Here is a 21,944-nt window from a genome sequence, read left to right as displayed (position 1 = left end):
ATGAAGAAAACTACACCCATTTTGTTCGGAACAAAATTGTAAAAGCTGACATGAAAGCTGCTTTGACCCATGTGCTGACTGCACGATTAATTCAAAGTTGAAAAGTGTGGAGTGTTTTTAATTAATAGCGGTATCGCAGATCCTCTGCTAGTTCTGAGTGGAAGGAACAATGCGTAGGGGAAAAAGGCGCGAGGAGAGCTGTGTCATCTGGGACACACCAGCTCCCATTCTGCTGCAGTATTGCCGGAACGACTGGATTAAGAACTTTGCATTATTAACGTCCCACTTTGAGTTTAAAGACTGAGTTTTATCAAGCTTGTTCAGTTGTGTCTGTACAGTACGGGCTGGCCATTCAGACTGAGTAAATGCTCGAAGTACCCCATCCGGACAGCTTCACCCCTGCGTGCCTACATTGCTTCTGGGGTGTCTCTGGAACACGCAAGCTGGTGACGTGGTGAGGCCACTCCTTCCAAAAACCGCTTAGGAAGAGAACACCAAGCAGATGGCATCTGTCTTTTACCCGGTGTAGCAAGAATTTACCGAATTGGGATGGGAAGGGAGGGGTGCTTTTTAGCAAGCCTGCGTGCGGCCCAGGAGGCGTTATGAGACGGTCGTCAGGAGCTGCTGCTCTCCAGCAGCACTGTCACAGCCCTCCTCTCGCCTCTGCTTCTGCTTCCCAGTGCCGCTGCTCCCCACTGAATGATTTCTATGGCGCTGGCAACTCTTTTATCCAAGGGTTTCAGTCTGCACGCTGCTGATGTGCTCTAAACCCATCTTTTTTCTTTTTTTTTTCTCCTCTTCTCCACTCAGTGCATCTTTCTTGCCAGGGCTATCATGTTCTGCTGCGTGCTCAGGGAAAAACGTGTATCTGTGTTTCAGCACAGCGTGCCTCTCACTGTCCCCAGCCTGCGACAGGGAGGGTGTGCTTGGCTGTTACAGCATGGCAAGGTAGATGCTTCTAGCAAAACAAACAGAAACACACCCCCCAGAATAAAAGTGTCTTTTTGAACTAAGTTGCATTTAACTTTAAACACGACGATTAATTTTATGAAGGAAATACACTGATCTGCATAAGGCTTTTATGGCATGATGCAGTTCTATCGGGAGCGAAGTGCTTAAGGGTTTTCTCTCTTAGCAGCGTATTTCTTGTACCTTCTCTGCCCTGTACGTTGCACCAACCGCTTGTGCTTTCTCACAACAGTGAAGCAAGTATTGCCGTGCGCCCAGGTTGGGCTGGCTTTGTTGTCGGCGCTGCCTGTCTGTAACAGAGACTCTTCCTTTCCGCCAACTTACGGTGCGGACATGTTGTTGAAGGCGCGGGGATTAAGCGGATGAGTGGGGTAAGAGGAGGTAAGAGCCAGGTGGTTGCTCAGCACACAAAGCAGCAGCCGCTGCACACTGACTGCTTACGCATTGTCAAACGCTTCGTGGGTGCCGCAGCCCAGATGAATCACCACGGCAGGCTTTCCAGGGAGGTGAGCTGGCGGGCTTAGGAGTTCGTAGAAGGATCTCCCATTTCTGTAGGGTACGTAGGATGTAAGTCAGCACAGAGATGCTCGAGGGGAACGATTGGACTAATTGGCAAGGCAGTCTGGTGTAACTAAGGCAGAAGTGAGGACTGATAGCCCAGCATTGTATTGTAATTGACAGGTAGGGCAAAGCTGGGCTCTGAAGGGTCTTAAAGGTGAAGAACAAGTAGTTTGCTTTACTGTTTGATGTAGTGAAGGAAGGGGAGCCGCTGCAGGCATGGAAAGCATGGGGGAATGGTCTTTTGAGGCTGGTATGCATGCAGAAGCCATAAGGAGAGCTGCACAACAGTGGCCCAGCGCGAGTTTTGGTAGAGCTGGCAAAGGCCTGGACTTTGAAGTGCCAACTGGAAAGGTATGGCGGGTACACCTGAATCAAAGACGGGCTCCGTGTCACTGCCCTGAGGGACGGGAAGAGCATTCAATAGCAACAGAGAAAGTCACTCGTGCGCAGGTAGAAGCAATTCCCTGAGTTTGCAGATATGTTCCTGCTGCAGGGGACTCCCATCGACAGCAAGCTGGGTGTCAGGTCCCTGGTCAGGGTGGGGTTCCCAGGCTTAGCCTGAAACAAAGGGGAAGGCTTTGCGAGGCACACATCAGATGCAGCTGCTTAACCGGTGTGCTAACACCCTCTAAAGCTACCATCCGCTCTGGAAACTCTCTGCCTGTTGTGGTTGGGAAGGAGGAAAAGCGTTCAGTCCATTAACAGACTGTAACGAGGTGGATGTGTCCCCCTGCACGTGCAGGGCTGAAATGGGAGGGGGTGGTTAGAGCTGATGATTTGTGCAGAGGCCGTTTGCTTCACGTTCTCCTTCACACAAGGAGCGAGCCACGGACATGCTGGAGGCATGTCTGAGGGCACACGTAACTGGATTTTGAACATTTGCAGAGTCTGTGGCCTGTGGTGTTCTGTTAGCTGGGCACAACTCGCTCTGTGCAAGGCTTTCTCGAGGCAGAGGGATGCCCTCCTGAAGCAAAGCCTGCTGTATCCCCGGGCAAGAAGTGAGCACGCAATCTCAGCCCCGTTGTGTGTTGTAGTTTGAACCCGTGCATGAGGAGCCCTGAAAAACACACCTATGTTAATTGCTTTACTACTGGGAGTTCTGACTTGATTAGATTAAATTAGGGTTGGGGTTTTTTTTGCTTTCCCAAAGTAATGTACAAACAAGCGTGAATATTTGTTCCTTTGTGGTCAGTGGTTTCTCAGTGCATGCCCACATCGCTCAGTCTGCAGCTCTGAGCTGCCGTCAGTCTTGCATCCAGGACGTCCTCCATGATCTCTGCAGGTCTCTGCTCCTCTGCATGTGTACATCGCAGGAAAAGAGGGGGGGGAGTTCCCCTTTTTCCTTCTTTTCTTTTTTTTCCCTTCCATTCTTCACTTTTCTTTCTTCCTTCATGCGTTCTCTGGGAAGCGGTCAGACTTTGTTCTGCAAAGCGGTGTGCTGCCGCCAGCGCAGCTCCTGCGCCCGAGCTCTGCCATCTCCTGTGCCGGTCAGACGTCTTGCACCTCTCTGTTGGAAGTGCCCCGAGACTGAGCAGGATTTCTGCCGCTGAAATCCAAGAGCAGAGTGGTGTGATCCGCCGGAGCGGGCTGGTAACGTGCACGGCCAGTTAGAAAGTAGGAGTGTCTGAGATGTACAGAAATACTAAATTGTCCCGGGTTGGAATGAAGTTGGTAACAATTAGGGCTTGTTTATCATTTCAGTACTCTATATAAATATATATATGCAAAGTAGCCTTTTAAAGTGGGATTTGTACTTGAGCATCGTGTTCTTTGGGAATGAGTACAAAGATGAGCGATTGTACAATTCCAGTGAATGAATTCATTTACCTCTTCTTTTTTTTTTTTTAAGTCAATCTCTACAGAATGGAAGTGAGATACACAGAGCGGGGAGAAAGGAAAGAAAGGAAAGCATGGATAAAAGATTTTGAAATAGTTGAGTGTTTGGCTGTTTAAGTCGTAAAAATCCTCAAGATTTGTGTCTCCCAAACACAGCTCTTTCAAGAGAAGGGTTGAAAATACTGATGTGTCAGATAAGAGAATTGTAACTGTGCAAAATAATCTGCATTTAAGGGGAAGGAGAATAAAAATAACCTTACTTCCTGATTAACTAAGGTAAATGAGAACTCGGGGATAAAAAAAAAAAGAGTAAAAAGACCCCAGAAATCCTTTAAGTTTTGCTTAAAGTTGCCATGATGCAATACAGCTCTTAGAGCAAACACTGAGATTCTCTTTTTTTGTAAAATGAGGTAAAACAGGCAAAAATTTCACTATTCACAAGAAATCATCATCAGATAACTTAATTGATAGCGAGGGAGTCTTGTTTTCTTGTGTTTTTAACTAATTTCCACCTAACCGTGAGCAAACAATCTTGAGGCAGGTACCCTGTGTGGTGCATGCTCCTCTCTAGACTTTGTCATCAAACCAAGAGCGTGGCCGTTACGTGCATCTATTTGAAAATAAGTGTGTTGCTGCTAGGGACTGCACGCTGCTGTGAGGTCCAGCCATTATTCTTTTGAAAATTTGTATTTCGTATTTTTACTTAACAGGTTGGGACAGTGGCGATAATCGTTCCAAAGCAAAAGCAAGCCAAGAAATGCATTCGGAAACTAGTTCGTCATCGAATGAAAGAAGTCCTCCCTTCTCAAGGTAAAGTTGTTAAACCCTTTAACATTTGAAATTGCTCCTGTAGAATGAGAAACACCGACAGAAAATGACTGAAGCTCTGATTATTTTATTTTTTCACTTGGTCTAGGGTTAAGGTTCGTGTTTATGTTTATCTAATAAAACATCTTAAACTTTGGTACACCTTAGAAAATATTTGTGCCAAAGCCAAGCATTGTTTTGCAGCTGTTGTTTTCTCATTTTAAGACTCAATTGACATCTCAGTGAACCACAAATTAGTGTGTACAGCTGCTCTCAGTAGGGCTACTCAGGCGCCAGACAATGGGAGTTGTCAGGAGAGGGGCAGACATAAAACAGAAAGTCTTCAAGAAATAAAGTGGTGGGTTTCTTCTCCGTGTAGCCGAGATGTAAACTAGCTGTAACTGGATAACGCTTTTCATGGGTTTGGGGTTTTTTTACAGTTGATACTGGGGTATTTACAACATGCCTTTCTTGCTTTCAAACCCAGTATGTTTAATTAATGGCCTTCCATGTACCTAAAGGGTGCAGTTTGTTCTTTTTTTTTTAAAAAAAAAAGTTGGTTTGTGTGGTTTTGGTTTGTGTTTTTTTTAAACTGCAGCAGTTCCCTTTGGGTCCCTGAGCAGTTCTGTTGGATGTTCCTTGTATTCTTCATTGGCATGTAATGGTAATCAAACAGCAGCAATCAAATTAGTGGTCAAGAAGCAGCAGAAAATAGGATATAACACAGCCATCTCATGAAATATTGGCTGGGCTTTAGATCTTTATCTGCTCTTATTAGAACAGCCCAGCAAGTGGGTGCTGCTGCTACGCGGCTCCTGGTCTGAAAACTGCCATCAATAGCACTCAGGAAGAGACTTTAAAGAATTTTGATGAATTTTTAACTCCTCCTGTTTATACAGCATCGCTATCTTTCTGCAGCTTTTCTATGCTGTTACTGATGAGGTTGGTTCCAATTTTGCAAGTGTTCTGCATCTTGTGTTAAAATCCCAGTATTTCTGTAATTCGTCAAGTACAGTAAATACAAGCCGTAATACAATATTGATGAATGGCATTCATGCTTTTGTTTAGGATTAATTCTTAGTCTTAAGTTCAAACTCCTTTTTTCTTTTTTCTTTTCTTTTTAAATTATCTGAAACTTTCTTTGGGAACGATGTTCCAAATGATACTACCTGATGCTACGAAATGCAAGGGTGCTCCTGTAGATTAATTTTTAAATGTTAAATTTTAGTTGTTCACTGAAGCCCAGGACAGCAGGAAGAGAAGGATCGGGCCCTGAAGAACTTGCTTACAGGATCACTGCTAAGCATCTGAATAAAATATGTGTAATTTAAAATGAACTATTTTTTTATTTAAAAAAAAAGTCTCCAAGCTTTTTCACCCTTGGATGTTGCACTGCTTGCTAATAATGTGTGGCAACTTCTGCGTTTTTCAGATGCTGTTCATACGGCGTGCATTTTTTTTTGCTGTTTTTTTCAAATTCTTATTTGAGATGGATTTTTAAAATAATTCACTCTGCCCTATAATTTCATGCCTTTCAGTGCTGAGGAGCAGGCGCGCTTCATGCGCTGATACATGATGATGCTGCTTTTTAAAAAAAAAAAAATCAATCTCTTACAACAGCTTAAAGTTAGTTTTTCTAAACGAGTCAAAAATAACGCAGCCTTCTAAACGCGAAGTTTATTAACAGCCCTTGCTTTGGGACACTTGGCATCCGCTCCACGAAGACGGAGAGCGGCAAAAATAGTGAGAAAGACGGAGAAATGGAAAGGGCGGCCGGCGGCTTGTTTACGGCCAGGACGCAGTGCAGTTTCTTCGCCGCTCGCATTTAAGCGCTCCACTTACTGCAGTCACTTCTCGGGCTTTATTGCTTTCACAAGTGGTCTCGAAACCCACTACTTCAGAATAAACGTCACTGTGTAGCACTGCTGTGGTACTTTTTATAAATTCTTCTTTGCTCCGTTTTGTCACTGAGCTGATGAGTGACCTCGCAGAAGACCCTGCTGGACCTAAATAAAAAAAATGGCTTCCTCTGATGTCCTCCAGACAATAATTATGCCAGTTAAGCCCAAACTACAGCTGAGGGATTTTACTTTAAAGCAGAGGCTCGGGCGCAAAAATGCATTTATAGCTCTTTGTCTGGCACCTCATTATGTGTGGGCCTGATTCATTAAGTAATTGGTTTGCAGTTGTTTACATGAGTATTAAGGCTTTCTATTCAGCAGCCTTTGAGAGATACATTGTGCAAATGTTGCATGTTATGAATGCCGAATGAGGGGCAGGGGACCGGTCCTATTGGCTAAACACTGCGCTCTGTTGAAAAGCAAGAGAAAGAGATTGGGTGCTGCTTTGCATAGCAATGACTTTCTTAATAAGCTTTACAGATTAATACACACAAGCTATAAAAGATGCAAAGAGATACTCTTAGCACATTTATACATGCTCATTTCACTATTATGGTGCTGGAGACGGGAAGAATTGAGGGCTTTCATATTCGGTTTTTCAGTGCATGTCTTCAGTGCATGAGACTTAATAGAATCCGATGTTTATTGTATTATAAATCACGGGGAAGTAGGCAGATCTGCAACAGTTTATTATTAAAGATTCTTTCAATGTAAATCTTTTTCTGCCATTGTATTTCCTACAGCAAAATCATTTTGTGGTTGAGTGGGGATGAAAGGCATAATGTACGAAGGAGTGAGTCTTAATAGGAAGCTGCTCCCCGAGTAAAGACCACTTGTTCCCTTTTGTTCGGAGGTGCATGCCAGAGCTTCCTCTTCTCCCGCAAATATTGTCCTGCTCTACGTCTAGCTATAACGCTACTTTTTCCTGGCTTCATTTGCTTTACCGAGGGAATATTTACAGGCACGGAGATGCAACTTTCGTCTTGAAGAGTTAGCGTTTTGCAGGGGAAAAGAGCGTGTTAAATTATACAATTACTTGGGGGAAAAGGTATCAGAAGTCAGGACTGAGTCTCTCTGCGAGAGCAGGCGGCAGGCGATGTGTGTGGCATTTCGTGGTCCTGTAGCGATGGATGCAGCCAGTGGAGGTCACTAGCTTTCTGGGTAATTCCGAATTTTTGATGCAAGCAGTTTGGTTTTCTTTGACTCGTTTGCGCTGTCCTGTTGCAAAATAATCTGCAGACTAAAGATGCATTATCGACCGAGAACCGAGGAACAATTTTAATTTGTCAGGACGTAAACAGGGTGTAAAGTATTTTGAACTTGGATTAATCTGTCTCCCGAAGTAACCCGGTCTGGTCTCTGAAGGCTGTTTGTTAGTCGAGAGACGCCTTTACCAAACGCAGATGTAACAACACGCAAATAAAAGTTGGCAGGTTACGCTTCATCCTCCGAACGGTTCTCGGGGGCGACGTGTCCCAGCGGGCCGTGGCCGCCGCTCTCCGTGCCGAGGCGGGCTGGCCATCGGGGGGCACTCCGGCTCCGCGCAACCCAGTGCCCCCCGCACCCCCCCCCCCCCCCCTCAAAACCGGCCCTGGGGTCGCTCAACTGACCGCCCGCTTTGGCCGGGGCTCTGGGGAGAGGCTCCCAAGGCTCGGGGCTGGGGGGGGGTGGTCAGGGGGTGCGTTTACCAGGAGATCCAGGGCAAGCGGCGTAGCCTGTTGCCAGACTCCCGAGGCGCACCCAGAAAGCAGCCCGTATCCCATCGTTTTATACTTCTGCTGCGCTTTCAGTTGTCAAATCACTTCTGTAAGAAGCTGACTGTAAATTCAAGCACGCTTTTCTGACGTTACAGGTATTTCTGTGAGCTTTGTTTCCGAAATCTTAATGTCCAGCTGTTGCAGAAGTAGTAATGTTGTAGTGGCGATGCTCTACGAATATTGGTGAGGAATGGTGAGAGGAGAGGAGGAGAGGCAACAACATCTACCTAAATACATTGCCTTCGTAGTACGGAGGAAATAGTTTGTTTTTGCAGCGATGCCCTGTGCTCTTCCGACACAGTTTCATCACAGCGCTGTGACGCAGCCTTTGTGTTAGCGGTTTCTCTAGGCAAGAGTATTTTTTTTCTTCAGCTTGGTATATCTAAACAGAGAATGGTCTTAAATGTAGTTTGATATAGATCTTTGTATCCTAAAATAAAGGTCATCCTGTTTGCAGTGTAATTACTTAAATCCGATATTATTACTCTAATTCTGGCGTGATGAATGGATTTTTTTAGTTTATACTGACATTCCAGGGCGGGGAATACTTCTGTGATGCTCAATTTCTAGTAAACGATCAGCAGAAAATGACAGAGCCGTCGGGCTTCTGCAGGAACGGGCAGGAAAGCGTATGATCACGGGGGGATACCCAGCTGCGAGTGTCACGTCGGAGGCACTGCCACTCAGCAGCCTGGCTCGCTTGCCGCCACGAGGCTTTTGGATGTTTTCGAAAAACGATTTTTAAAGATGGCTCTCCGACTCCGCATCCTCACGTATCGCTGGGGAGAAGCTCCATCGCTTCTCTCACTGAGGGCTAATAAGCACCACCCTGCGAAGAAGCAGCGCTCCATTTGTCTTCCGTGGCGTGCTGCCTCAGCAACGCGTGTGCAGGACGGAGGCGCACAGGCTTCGAGCCTCTGACAAGATTAGCCGGAGCATCAGTGTTCCCGAGGCCGCTGCACTCTGCGTTTTGTTTGTTTTTCTGATAAAACTTGACATTTGGGTGGTGGTGTTTTTCTCTTGGTGCTTGGGAGTTTTTTGTTGGTTTGTTGTTTTTTCCCCTGGATGTTTGGGTAGTTTTCTTTGTCTTTTTTATTTTTTGGCAATTGGGCATCTTTTTTTTTTTTCCTGTTGGTGTTTGGGTGTCTTTTTTTTCCACTTGACACTAAAACACAGAGGTTCAACAGGTGCTTTAGCAAAAAGATACTCAGGCTAAAGCAAACACTTTCTGCTGTTTTTCAGTGAGCCACTTCTATTAACTTGGCTCTTGTTGGTCTGGTGTTTTTCCTCTTAATATTAATTTTCTTCATGGAGGGAAAAATATTGTCTTGGCGCTTTTTCATTTCTTATTGTTGCAGCATCTTCCATACAAAAAGCCTGTTTCATCAGAGTAAAGGAGAGATTAAAAGGCCCTTTGAAGTTAAACTGGTTTGGGTTTTTTCTTTGTTAGAGCCTGGGTTCAGTTTGGAATTATTTTAGGGAAGAAGCAAATGTGTAAATGGATATCGAAGGGTCACGACGGGGGATTAGTCGAGGCAGTGAAACTGGCCTTACTTCATTTATACTCCTCTAAAATTTCTCCGCGGAGGTCTGTGTGGTTATTGTGTGCTCAGTATACCGGATGATAACTTTCATGATTGAATTTGCCGATTTCTGAATACGAATGTTTTGCAATGTAGAGGTCTTCTTGCATCTTATCAGCCTTGACTAACACTTCAGACACAATTCAGGAATTTTATTCCCTGTTACAAAGCTATCTTACAGCATTTCCCAGGCTTGGTTTGGCGGAGCTGCGATTTCTGATCTGACCTTTCTGATGTCCTAGCTCCATTTTCCCTATCTCCCCAGGCGTTTCTCTGTGTGCCGACAGCTTTCATGCCAAGCCTTTGCTGACACCCTGTCCCCCGTCTCTCTCTTTAGTGACTGCTGTGCCACACTAACTAACGCCCAGCTCCTGGGGTGCAGCGCTGCAGCTCTGTGCTCTTCTGGGAGTGAATCCCATTCTACAGGCGGCGGATTAGCCCCGGGAGGGGATGAACCCCAGCAAATGGATGGGTTTTGGTAGAATGCAAACATCTGTCTTCCTCCCCTCTCCTGTCGGCATTGACCTTTTTCTTCATGGGAAGCTGGGGCAGAAGAGGGAAGGTTTCCAGACCTTCCTACAGCCATGGTGGTCCTTGTCCACTGCAGCTTCTCCGTGAGACCACTGGCCTTCAGCCAGACCTGGAGCACCTCACAGTCCTTCGAGTTGTGCAAGAGGACCAAGCCGCCCGAGACCTGGGCAAGTCCTCCACCGGTGGTCCCGCGCTCCATGATGTGCGTGGTGGTCCTCGGCACGGCAGAGGCTCTGGGCCCAGATGACCAACCCTCTTGTGTTTGATCTGGGCTTGAACCGCGGAGAGGAGTGGAGCAAAAAACCACTTCGAGGGACCTCCTAGCATGGCTGAGTAACGAAGCCCCATGCGCCTCCCCTCTTGACAGTGGGAGACGAAGCAGCAGGCAGTGGAAGCGGTAGCTGCCAGCTGCCTGATCTTGTTTTACTGAACTACTTGAAGATAAAATGGTTCTTGTGCAGTCTGCCACAGAAGTCACCTCTCAATTTGTAGCTCGGCAACAAGTGGTTTCTTGCTCTACACCCAGGGGAAAAACGACGCAGCCGCCAGAGCTGCAGCCTCTTGAGCACATTTTTATAGGCTAAGCCTGGGATACGTGGAGCACCTCCTGGGAAATGCTGAGGGTCACGAAATCTCTCCAAAGTGAGCAAGAGTTAAGGGCGTTCAGCATATTGCAGGACTCAACCCAGAGGCTCTGACTTAAAATACTTGCTGAAAATACTGTCGAGTCAATGTATTTGAACAAGAAGTTGAAGTGTAATGCAGTGTAGGGTTTGACTCTGAATAAAACGGGAAGGCGGTTGGATGGCATGCTAACAAAACGTCAGATAAACATTTTAAAGATTTTTTTTTTTTACTTAAATAATAAGTTAATAATTAGTTATGTCACTGTTAATACTCCACTAGTACTTAAGCCTCAGTTTCGGTATCTTGGTTGAACTTTGGCTATGCTTAATATTCTATTTCTGGGAATTTTTGTATATCTGCAAAGAGGGAGGCTGTGTGCTAATGGCATTCGCAGCTTGTAGAAAAGGAATATGATTTAAACAGTGTAAGCTTTCTCTTATTTAAAAGGAAAAGCTTCTGTAACGTAGGTAGCTGTAACGTAATGAAAATTCCCCCTGCTTTAAGTTTAGCTTTCCAGCTGCAATCCCAAATCCTTACTGAATACAGTGGAATAAGACAAGCAATGAATCATCTCTGCTTTTTTTTTGTATCTCCTTCACAAATGCCTCCACAATAGCAGTTAGAATATTTTTAACTCCCTGCTTTAAGCAATTGCGTATTAGCTGCCATGTCTTTAAATGAAATGCAGCAAATTATATGAAATTTTTGACAGCTGATTGAGTCCTGTTTTGACTGTGGCAACAGCTTCAAACTGCAGCTTGACATGTGCTTGTATTTTACTAGTTCGCACAGTAATGTCACAAATATCTCCTATTTGAACTTCCTTATTAAAATCAGCTGAAGCTTTATTTTTGGAGCTTATTGCAGGATTGTTACTATAACAGTTAATTCTCCTACATCATTGCCCCTATGTGATTATTCCACAGCACCAACACAATACACACGCTACACACAAAAGATCAAAATGATTCCAGCTTGTTTGAGAGATTCAAAAGGGCCTGTGATGCTCCAGACACAAGAGCAGTCATTTAACGGAGCAGAGTCGCAACTGCATATACATCAAGGTAGATCAAAGGCAGCTGGGAGATCGCACATTTACATAGGGACGTGGGTGATGCTATGGGAACCCGGTAGCTGGGCTGGAGGAGAACACTGGCAGGAAGGGGAATGAGGAGGTTCAGTGAGCATCGGTGGGGGGTGCTTTTATTTTTGTTTGGATTTTTTTCTTTGGTTTCTTTGCGTTATCTGAAGGGCTGCAAAAGAGAGACGGAGCTCTGATCCTTCGTACCCTTAATTCACTGCTGGTGTAAATCGGCGCTGTTACCAAGGAATGACTCCAGTTCGTGCTGCCCGAACATCTGGACCAATGTCCCTGCTGCATGTTAATTTCTCCACCTTTTGAAAGACATAAAGGTGAAGAAACCCTTGATAAAAGTTATTTAAAAAAAAAAAAGTAGTTACAGAAGTTACTGATTTTTTTTTAACCCATCTCACAGTTTTTTTAAAAATAAGTTGCATACATTCTTTTAATTTCGTGACGTTGTGCTCATTATTTGAAATCTTTCTCTTTTACAGGACTGAAACCAGGAAGGGAATGGTAACTGCTATAAAATCCAAAGGTAAGAAACAAATGTTATGCTACTTAAAATGGATGTCTTTCTAAGTGTCACTTATATTGTAGAAAACCTCCAAGAACAACATTATGGAACTGTATAAAATATGAGCATAAGGAGATGGGAAAGCGTGGAATTCCCCTGTCTCAACCCAGGAGCCAGCAAATAGCTGACGATGACAAATTCTGGGCCAGAGAGGACGCGTTTCATAGCGCGTACGGTGTGGAAGGAGTAGTGATCCTTGCTACAGGGTTTAAATCAAACGGTAGCAAATAGCAGGTAGAAGACCTAGAGAAGGAAAAACCTGACGTTTTCTTGATCTTCCCTTTGAAATACGGGTTGCAGAAGCGGGTGTGTTTGCACAGTTACAATAGGTAGGTGCACAAAGGTGCCTGCGCACCCGCGTGTGTGCATCTGCAACAATTTTTTTTTCTTCCATGAGCAAGCAGGCTTTCTTTTAAATTGGTGTTTGGGCCCTGCATGTTTTCATTCTTCCCTGCGTTTCATTTTTCTCTTTTAACCGCCGTAAGGACCACTGGTGTCTGAAGTCGCCTCTAATGGAGCCTCCCGTAAGTGAAGTCAGCGCTGGGAGCAGGGAGCTCTTCGCCTGGAGCTCAGCTTTAGGTGCTATGCAGTCCCGAACGGTACAGAACGTTTTAGAGATGTGGCATCTGAGCCCATTTAGGGATGCCATGAACGATGGCTGCTCTGGTGCCATTTGAGAGGCTCTCTCACGTCCCCAGCCCGTTTCCGTGGAGCCTTTCGGTGTGTTCAGCCTCCTCCCACGTGTTCAGCGTGGGAGCGAGCGCAGGGTGCAGCTGGCACAGCTCTGACGTTCCCAGCCGAGCGCAGACCAGCAGTCCAGGGGGCCGGGGATAGAGGATGAAAGATGCAGCTGCTGCATTTGTAGATAAGATGTTTGTATAGCTTGTGCCATCAAGAGCACTGAACACGTTAACAGTGCCTCAGTCAAACATGAGCTGAAATTTCTGTGTGAGGTATGACAGCCTTCCTCTCTCCTGCCACCCGAATCCCTGTTTCTGAGTCTTACGCCTCATTTGGGGCATCGCGGCTACTGCGCTGACTTTGGGCAAACAGCAGCCCTCTGAAAATGGTTAGGAACAGGCAGACAGCACAGCTCTGTAAGTGACCGTGGGCTTGACTTGCGCTTCCCCATGTGCCACGCTTTTCACTTTTTTTTTTTCTGCGGGTCAAGTGAATTTACGTACTGAGGAATCTCTCAGGCACTCCAAATTTAAATGTGGTCCTGTTTATTTCAGTGAAATTGTTTGCTAATTCCCAGAGCTGTTTGTTAAAGCCATGCAGTTCTTGGAAGTCAATCTTGCCTGTATCGGAGCCTGTCTCAAAGTGGTGATTTTTCATTTGTGACGTCACTGCCGTTTTGATGCCAACTCTGTGATGTCATGGTCCGATGGTGACTTCACCACAGGGTCAAGTAGAGGGAGAAAAGTGGAACATAATAGACAAAGCTGTAATTCAGGCAGCAGCTGGTCAAGTAAATTGCTTGGAGTGGAAATGTTCTCTCAAGCTACCTTGAGGAACAATGAAGTGGGACCTCTGAATGAGCCCACTGTTTGGCCACAGCAGCTCCGTTACCGGAGACCGCGACGTGTTGACAGCACGCTGTGTCGGAAACGCACACCTAGGTCTTGCCGTCTTTAAAACTCTGACCTTCTCCATAAGCCATGGTGACTGTCCGCCTCCGGAGAGCTGTAAAATGATCACGTCTGTGACATAAATGACATAAACATGGACAAGATTTTATAGTTTATTCTTCTTTTCTCCTCATCCTCAGCTTTCTGGGGCGAATCTGACGACAGCAGCTCCGAGATTGAGGCTGCTCTGCGCCCACAGACTCGGGGCACAGAAGCAGACGAATTTGATGACTTCTATGATTAAGATTCCCCTGAACGCTTTTGGGAAGAAATGAACAATATCATCTCGTACATATTGAGAGTGCTGCTGTCTAAAGCGCAGCTCATCACTTTATAGTCAAAGAAAATTTAAATAAAAAATAAATATTACTCGGTACTATACACGGCCTCCTCGTATGTGTGCTTTCTCTCAGCTACTAAGTGTTTTCCGTATCTGACGGCAATCCTGCCCCGTGAGACTGAGCCTTTTTGTGGTCTCTTTGTTTCTGGGGAATAAATGAAGGTATGTCCCGAGATGTCCACTTGCTCCGAGACGCTTGCACAGTGCTCGTCTCTGAGCATTATCACCTCAGAGGGTGGGGGCTGTCTGCAAAACAACCCCCTCCTCAGGGAGGGAGCTGGGTCCCTCCGTACAGCGTCCCGTTTCATTGTTGCTGGGGCTGGGAGCTGCTTGTCCGCAGTCCCCTGCTCGCAGCGAGCATCTCCCGCCCGGTGCCGGCAGGAAAGGTGCAGGCCGCGGCCGCGTGACAGGTAACCCTTCTGCGTGGCAGAGACCGAAGAGGCTGGCAGAGGCGAGGAGTCCCTCAGCAGCGATCTGGAATTGAGAGCGGCATTTAACGGCCAGATCAGCCTCGTCTCCGTTTTGCTGGAGACTGCTCAGTAGTGCCACTTCCTCCCACCAGCCCGGCCGCTGCTTTTGTCGCACTGAACGCAAAGACCGTCCTCTGCTGATGCTTCTATGTATTCTAGTATTTTGACTACAGAGCTAGATGTGGTTTTGAAAAAAGAAAGCAAGCATTCTGGGTATGCGTACATATGCTACTCGGGGCGGGCTGGCATGTTTGATCTTTATCTTCTTCTGCAACAGATCAAGAAGAAGAAATGCATAAAACGTACATTTCTAATTTGGCACATTTTGGAATAGAGCAGCATTTACATGTGGCGAGCCCCAGTGATTTTTCTGCTTTTACTTGCTTTGTAAAATCCATGCTGGCATTGCTGTATGGACATCACAGTAATTGGATGACTCTAGGAGCTTCATGCATTTTTAATTTTCTTCTTTTAATTCCTTTTATCTAAAATTAAGTTCATTAAACATGAGATTTTCTTTCGAAGGGAGAAACCAGGGGACATATTTAAAAAAAAAATCTGTTCATAATTACGGTAAGTTCAAAAGCAAAAAACAGCACCCCAATTAAACTCGGTACTGCATCTTTGAATACAGGCACCAATCTTTGGGCCCAGTCCACCAAAAACAATTTTAAAATGCTAACAATATTCAATTTAATAAAAAGAGTGCGTAGTCTAAGACAAGCTTGAGAATATGAAATAAAGGCTCGCAGAAGGCTTGAAAAGAAGAAGAAACCCTTAGTACAGGTGTCTGCTGGCTCGCTTCATCTCGTGGTTTTCAGTCTGACGTCGGCAATGGTGCAGCGTTGAATGTTCCAATGCTTGGGAAATCAGCTGCACGAAGGACGGAGCTGGGCGAGTGTATGACCAGGGCTGATGTCACCTGAGACAGCTGGGCTCCGCTGAAGGACTAAAGCTGGACTTTACCGAAGGCTTTAATGTCCTCCCCCACTGGGCCGGGGCTTCCGTGCCCGTTCGACCGCAGGCTATTTTGGATTAAGGCTCCTGTGATCCCTCCCTTCAGAGGCTGGCGAGCTGATACAGCCTCGGCCAGAAAAACAGCAAAGACCCCTCTGGCCCTTCCCCATTTTTTGCAGGACTGTCCTGCAAATTGTGACACTTGAAAACAAATTCTGGAATGTGATGGCAATAGGACCAGAAGGGCTAGCACCCCGTCATGCTGCTGCTCTTGGTGGATGTCCTGGTTTCGGCAGGGATAGAGTTAATTTCCTTCCTAGTAGCTGGTACAGCGCTGTGTTTTGGATTTAGGGTGAGAACAATGCTGATAACACACCGATGTTTTAGTTGTTGCTGAGCAGTGCTTACACTAGTCAAGGACTTTTCAGCTCCCCATGCTCTACCGACTGAGCAGGCTGGAGGTGCACAAGGAGCTGGGAGGGGGCACAGCCAGGACAGCTGACCCAAACTGGCCAGAGGGACATTCCATACCATGGGATGTCATGCTCAGCATGTAAAGCTGGGGGAAGGAGGAGGAAGGGGGGGATGTTCGGAGTGACGGCGTTTGTCTTCCCAAGTCACCGTTAGGCGTGATGGAGCCCTGCTTTCCTGGAGATGGCTGAACACCTGCCTGCCGATGGGAAGCAGTGAATGAATTCCTTGTGTTGCTTTGCTTGCGTGCGCGGCTTTTGCTTTACCTATTAAACTGTCTTTATCCCAACCCACGAGTTTTCTCACTTTTACCCTTCCAATTCTCTCCCCCATCCCACTGGGGGGGGAGTGAGCGAGCGTCTGGGTGGTGCTCAGTTGCCGGCTGAGGTTAAACCACAACAGTGGACCACCAGGCAGGTTTAGGAGCTTCTCAGTAGTCTTCTAGCAACGTGCTGGAGGCTTATTTTCCTTTGTGTACTGGCAGGCTCAATGGCACCCCCGAGACCTGTATCAGAACCCATGTCTGAACCCACCACCCGAGGGCTGGTGCCTGGGTCATCGCTCCTTGCTGCTTTTTTCTGATCATCCCTAAGCCGCGGTAACTCATTCCTGATGCTCCTAGCCATCTGCTAAATGTAAGCTCACCAGTACGTCACTCCAGAGACAGACTATTGCTACGTGATTTTTCAGTGAATGTCAGACCAAGGTTCATCTGGAAAAAGTCTCTCTAGCAGCCTGCGCTGCTAAGTAACATTGCGTCAAATCTGCGGTGCCTTTGTAGTTTTAAGCTCTTCCTGAGTGATTCCGGGTTCCTGATGTCAGCCCGCTTTATGTCTCCTTGCATGATACAAGGCACCCATCACCACTCTTCGGTGCTTTCCATTCCCTCAGTCCAGCTCAGCCACAGACATGCAACTCTTGACAGATGACAGATGGCTTTGGGAGCTTCTGCTAAGGCAATCTCTCTCTTTTGGTGTTTAAGTGATAGCCGAGTTCCTCCAGAGCATTATTTATTATACTCTTATTGTGCACAGACTCATTAGATGCAAAACATTCTGCCAGTCAACTTTATTCTGCTCCTTCACAGCTGTCATACTGGCAGCCGGAAGATGTTGACAGATGATGGTGATGGACAGGGGGCTGTAATCAATACAGCCTTAACAGATTTCAACCAGCATGCCACTCATCTACGGAAAATAACGAAAAGTCTTTCCGTATTCCTGCTGTGTACGTGCGACGACTTGGTGCTACGTTCTTTTTTTCGCTGTCATATGCACACAGTTGCGAGGCGAAACTTCGACTCATGCCCCTGTACCTCTGCTGACAAAAACAAGTCAGCACATAGGGGCTGACAAAAAAACGCCGGCTGAGCGCCGTTATCTGGTGAGCCGAAATGGAGTCTGCGTGGGCACGCAGCCCTGACTCCGAGACCCTGCAGAGAGAAGCGCGGCACGCAGGCAGTGGCTGCACTCAGGAAAGCTCGGGGAGCGGAGAACCGCTGCTGCCTTCGGCCGCTGACGGGGAAGCCGATGGAGCTGGCAGTCGCTTCCCAGGAGAGAAGGTCGCACTGAGGAAGGCGCTCATCCCCACTCCAAATCGGACGCTAGGCAGAAACTGTCACTGCTGTTTGTCAACGAGATTGTTCTTCTCTAGTGGCAGGTTTCTGCTACTGCTTCTTGCACAAGAGAAGACTCTGTGGTTTTCAGTTCGCTGGTGCACACCTGGCACAGCAGCAGCCCTCCTGCCCAGCGGCCTCTGCCTTGCCTCTCTTGTTCTGAAAAGGCTGTGCTTTCACCTCGCCCGTACCCGCTATGCTCCTTCACTGAGGATGCCAGCTCATAAGCTTCTGCAGCATGCGTTTTTGCTTTAGGATATTTGTAAGGGCTTGGTTTTTGTTTTGGGTTGGGGTTTTTTTTTTTTTAGCAAGACGTAGATTGACTTTTCAAGGAAATGTTTGTTGCAGTATTAATTTTTCCAGCGCTTGTTTACGCAAGTAATTATAAGATAAGATGATCATATTTCATTTGCATTTGCTAGTGCCGCTGCCTTCTGTTTTCTTTAGCATTATCAGAAAAACAACTGATTGCCCATCAATACAAACAAAATGTTAATACTAAGCTGTCTTACTCTATACTAAATTCCAGGAGGAGAAGCACTACAATAGGAAACTTCAATCAGGGTACGTTTTGTAAGGAACAGATAAAGGACAATCTTTAGCTGATACCACAGGTGTGGTGTCAATACAAAGTTGCTGGGGAAATTTATTCAAGTCACAGATTTTATTAAGAGGAGTGACAACAGCAAATGGCTTAACAACAGCTAAGTGAGGCTAAGAATAATGAGAAATACAATATTGGGTTAATTTGTTCTACAGCAAATTAGCAAGGTAGCAAGGTTCCTCTCCCCTCCCCAAATCAGTGGTGTTGACTCAATAAGCACTGCTGAGATTTTGTTATTTTTGTTAATGATTCCCAGGCTGCTTTTTCATGTCCTCGCCCCCGCCACTGCCCTCCTAATGAAGTTGGTGTATAGTGACAGGACACAGCAGAGCACAAAATCTTCCTCCTGTTAATCCTGTTTAATACCTGAAGGTTTAATTCCATTTCAACGCCGTCAGACGGCTAACTTAATAGTATTTGCTTATGCAACGGGCAAAGCGATGGGACGGGGCTTCTTTACGCTGCCTCTTGCGACTGTCACGAACCGCACCAAGCCATTTCACGCTCGCCGCTTCTGGCACCGTCCCCTCAGCTTCTGCGGCCCCTCCGCCCGCCTGCCAGCCCCCCGACGCTCCTTGGAAGCCGCTGCCAACAGCCCCCGCCTCCTTCCGAAGGGGAAAAGGCCTCTTCCAGAGCCTCGCCCTTCAGCCCGATTTCCTTGCTGTGGAGGCAGGCCTACTGGAACTAAACGCCGCCCCACAGCATTAGCTTTGGCAGAGCAGCCATGCCCTGAACCACTTTTGTCATCCGTCTTCTGCCTAAACCATCCCACAGAAGTGGGAAACCATCCCACGTCGGCAAGCCACTCTTTTTTTTAGCCAGGCTTTTTGTTAATCGAAGATTTCACAAGGAAGCCCTGTCTGAGAGGAAGGACGGCGTGCGGCGCTGCCTCGGGCGTCAGCCTGGCCTCAGGCTTTTCCCCTTCTAGCCTGCCTTAGACTGCCATCCTTGTACCTCAGGAGCTCCCCTACCGATTTAGGGGCGAGGGGACGCCGCGGGCCCCTCGCGGCAGGGCGGGGGCGAGCCCAGGCCGCGGCCCCGCCGCCTCTCCCCTCACGCCGCCATGCCGCCCTCGCCGCCCCCCCCCCCCCCCCCCCCCCCCGCGCCTGCGCACTCTGGCGCGCCCGCCTCTAAGATGGCGGGCCCCCGCCGCGTGCGCCTCACGTGACCCCGCCGCCGCCGCCGCCGCCGCCGCCGCGGGCGGGCGCGCGCGCGCGCGCTCCCCCCATGGTGCCCCGCGCTGCCCTCTGCCCCCGGAAGCGCTGTTCGCCGCCTCGCCCGGCGCCGCCGCTGCCGATAGCCGCGGTCCGGCCGCCCCCGCTCCCCGCGCCCCCGGCCCGCCATGGGAGTCCCGGCCTTCTTCCGCTGGCTCAGCCGCAAGTACCCCTCCATCATCGTCAACTGCGTGGAGGAGAGGGTGAGGCGGGCCGCCCCCCCGGGCCTCCCGTCCCGGGGCGGGACGGGCCCTCTGACGGCCGCCCCGGGGCTAAAGGAGCGCTGTGGGTCGGGGGCGGGAGGCCGGGGGGGGGGGGGGGCAGGCCGGTTTGGGAAGCGTTACCTGCTGGCGCTTAGTGCCTGCCCGTGCTGTGCCGCCTCCAGCCCCCTCTTTGCTCTCTCGGGCGACTGTTCTGGGGGGGGTTGGGGCGGTTTTTGTTTTTTTTTTTTTTGGGGGGGGGGGTGTGTTTTTTGGTTTGGGGGTTTGTTTGTTTTTTTTTTCTTCCGGACCGGGTGCTTTTAATCTGTGTGAAAGCGGCCGGTGTCGAGGAGGAGTCAACGCGCCCGCTTGGTTTTGACTCGCGTGCGTGAGCGGGCGAGCGGCTTGGGAGGTCTGGGGGTCTGGGGGTCTGGAGCAGGGAGCCGGCTGTCCCCCCCCCAGCTTTCTGGTCTTCGGCCTCTCCCTTGAAATGCGAGCCCTTCCCGGCGCGGTGGCCCCCCGCCTTTCTGTTGCTTCGGGCAAAAAGTAGGTTTTATGGCAGCGTTTGGCAAAACCTACGATGAATGGGGAGCGGTGGCGATGCTTTTTGCTGTTGCTTGTTTTGTTTCTGTGTACGTTCTTCATAGTCCCTGCTTTTCAACAGCTTTTTTGTAAACTGCAAGCTGCAGCAAGCTTTAGGACTCGTTGAAAATAAAAGTGGAGCTGCCTGTCTTGAAAAGAGTAAGGAAATGCAAGTGTGAATGGTTAAAAACAACATGCGGGTCTGGAAACAAATCTGTCTCCGTGAGACCGCCCTGTTTGCAAGCGGGTCGGTTCCACGATCCTGCTCGTGATGTGGGCTCAGGAAAGCCGGTGCCGGTGCAAGAGTGAGGGCAGGAATGAGATGTTTGAGAAGGAGCTCTACCGGCCTTGATAGCTGCACGGTTTTGTGTAAGATTAAAATGGTATCTTGGCGTACGTATGGTCACACGCTTCCGTGGGCTCTCATTTGTAGCATTTGAATACTTCTCAGTTGTATCACTTTCAGATCTTATTAATTATTTTTGCAGTCTTTTCTTTCACATATTAGTCTTTCTGCAGCTTCATACTTCACTCTGATTTTTGTGTGTGTGTGTGTGTGCGTCCACCAACACAGGATATCATGCTTGCATCCAAGACTTAAAACAAGTCTGTGGTTGTACTCTTTAACCTTGAGCGGCTTCAGCTTTTTATGTCTCGTTGCTGGTATTTTCTAGTATAGGAGAAATACCTCCTGCCCAAACAGAGAGCTGATTTTTCCAAAGACATCCTCTAAAATCTGCCTTTTGATAGCAACAGAAGATGCTGTTTGGTGAAGACTTAGTCCCAGCCTAGCTGCTGGGCTCCACAGGTGGTCTTCACTAAGCCACAACTCCTAGTAGATACGGTTTGATGATTGCTTTAAGCTGGCTGGTCAGTGCTGTCAGCTGATGGCTTGTATTTGTCCTCTCCCGTGCACCAGCACTGAGGTCTGTATGGTTATCGGGGGAGCCCTTTCTAGGAAGTAGCGCAGCTGAAATAATGTTTGCTTATATGTGTTTGCTAGGCAGGTTCTCAGACAGGGTGGTTCCTTTGTGCGCATCGCTGCAGCCGCATGAATGCTTGTGTCATCCTGAGGGACACGGTAGGAGGTGGAAGGTGATGGGGAGGACGGGGGTGTCTCCCTTCAGCGACAGCACAGACTTCCATTGGATCTGAATAGCTGCACTGTGGTAGCTCTACAGTGCAGCGAACACGGCAAGTTATTCTCTTCAGGGCTAGCTTAGCCAAAGTTTTCCTGAGAAGACGGACTCTTGAGTTCATGCTTCCCAAACTGTTTTTCCTGTATGCTTTTCCAAATAATTTGTATCGTCTTTTGTCAGGTTGTACTAGCTGGGTTCTGCTCTTCTTCGTAATACTGTTTCTGGAAGTTCACGTCCCTGCTGCTGAGCATGTGCTGTGGCTTCTGCCTTTTTGCTACCTCCTGTCCTTCCCTGGGAGAGACGTGCCTCACGTTTGGGAAACACTGTACCGTGAAGAGATAGAAACGTGTGGGCAAGGTAGAGAAGATAAGGGAAAAGAGAGTAAAGTGATCGAATTGTGTATTGACACTGGTTTTTTGACTGCATGTATTACCCTGCCTGCCTTCAGCAAGATTGCAGTGTATGTGAACGGCAGGCAGATCAGTTTTAGT

General features: G+C 47.8%; 2 protein-coding genes across 2 annotated transcripts in view; both read left to right on the top strand.

The window, feature by feature from the left end:
* The window catches only part of KIZ (kizuna centrosomal protein), a 52,924-nt gene extending 38,682 nt beyond the window's left edge, over positions 1–14,242 (top strand). The window contains exons 12-14 of the mRNA XM_076335257.1: positions 4,077–4,176; positions 12,148–12,191; positions 14,002–14,242. Of these exons, the coding sequence (XP_076191372.1) occupies positions 4,077–4,176; positions 12,148–12,191; positions 14,002–14,105 (248 nt within the window). The 3' untranslated portion in view covers positions 14,106–14,242. The remainder of the gene's footprint in view (positions 1–4,076; positions 4,177–12,147; positions 12,192–14,001) is intronic.
* A 5,372-nt stretch (positions 14,243–19,614) lies between these two features.
* The window catches only part of XRN2 (5'-3' exoribonuclease 2), a 51,810-nt gene continuing 49,480 nt past the window's right edge, over positions 19,615–21,944 (top strand). Inside the window, exon 1 of the mRNA XM_076335256.1 lies at positions 19,615–19,735. Within this exon, the coding sequence (XP_076191371.1) occupies positions 19,661–19,735 (75 nt within the window). The 5' untranslated portion in view covers positions 19,615–19,660. The remainder of the gene's footprint in view (positions 19,736–21,944) is intronic.

Source organism: Aptenodytes patagonicus, chromosome 3 (assembly GCF_965638725.1).
Source record: "Aptenodytes patagonicus chromosome 3, bAptPat1.pri.cur, whole genome shotgun sequence".
NCBI classification, from domain to species: Eukaryota; Metazoa; Chordata; class Aves; order Sphenisciformes; family Spheniscidae; genus Aptenodytes; species Aptenodytes patagonicus.
Note: the sequence above shows the minus strand (reverse complement) of the source record. Positions and strands in the feature narration are given on the sequence as shown.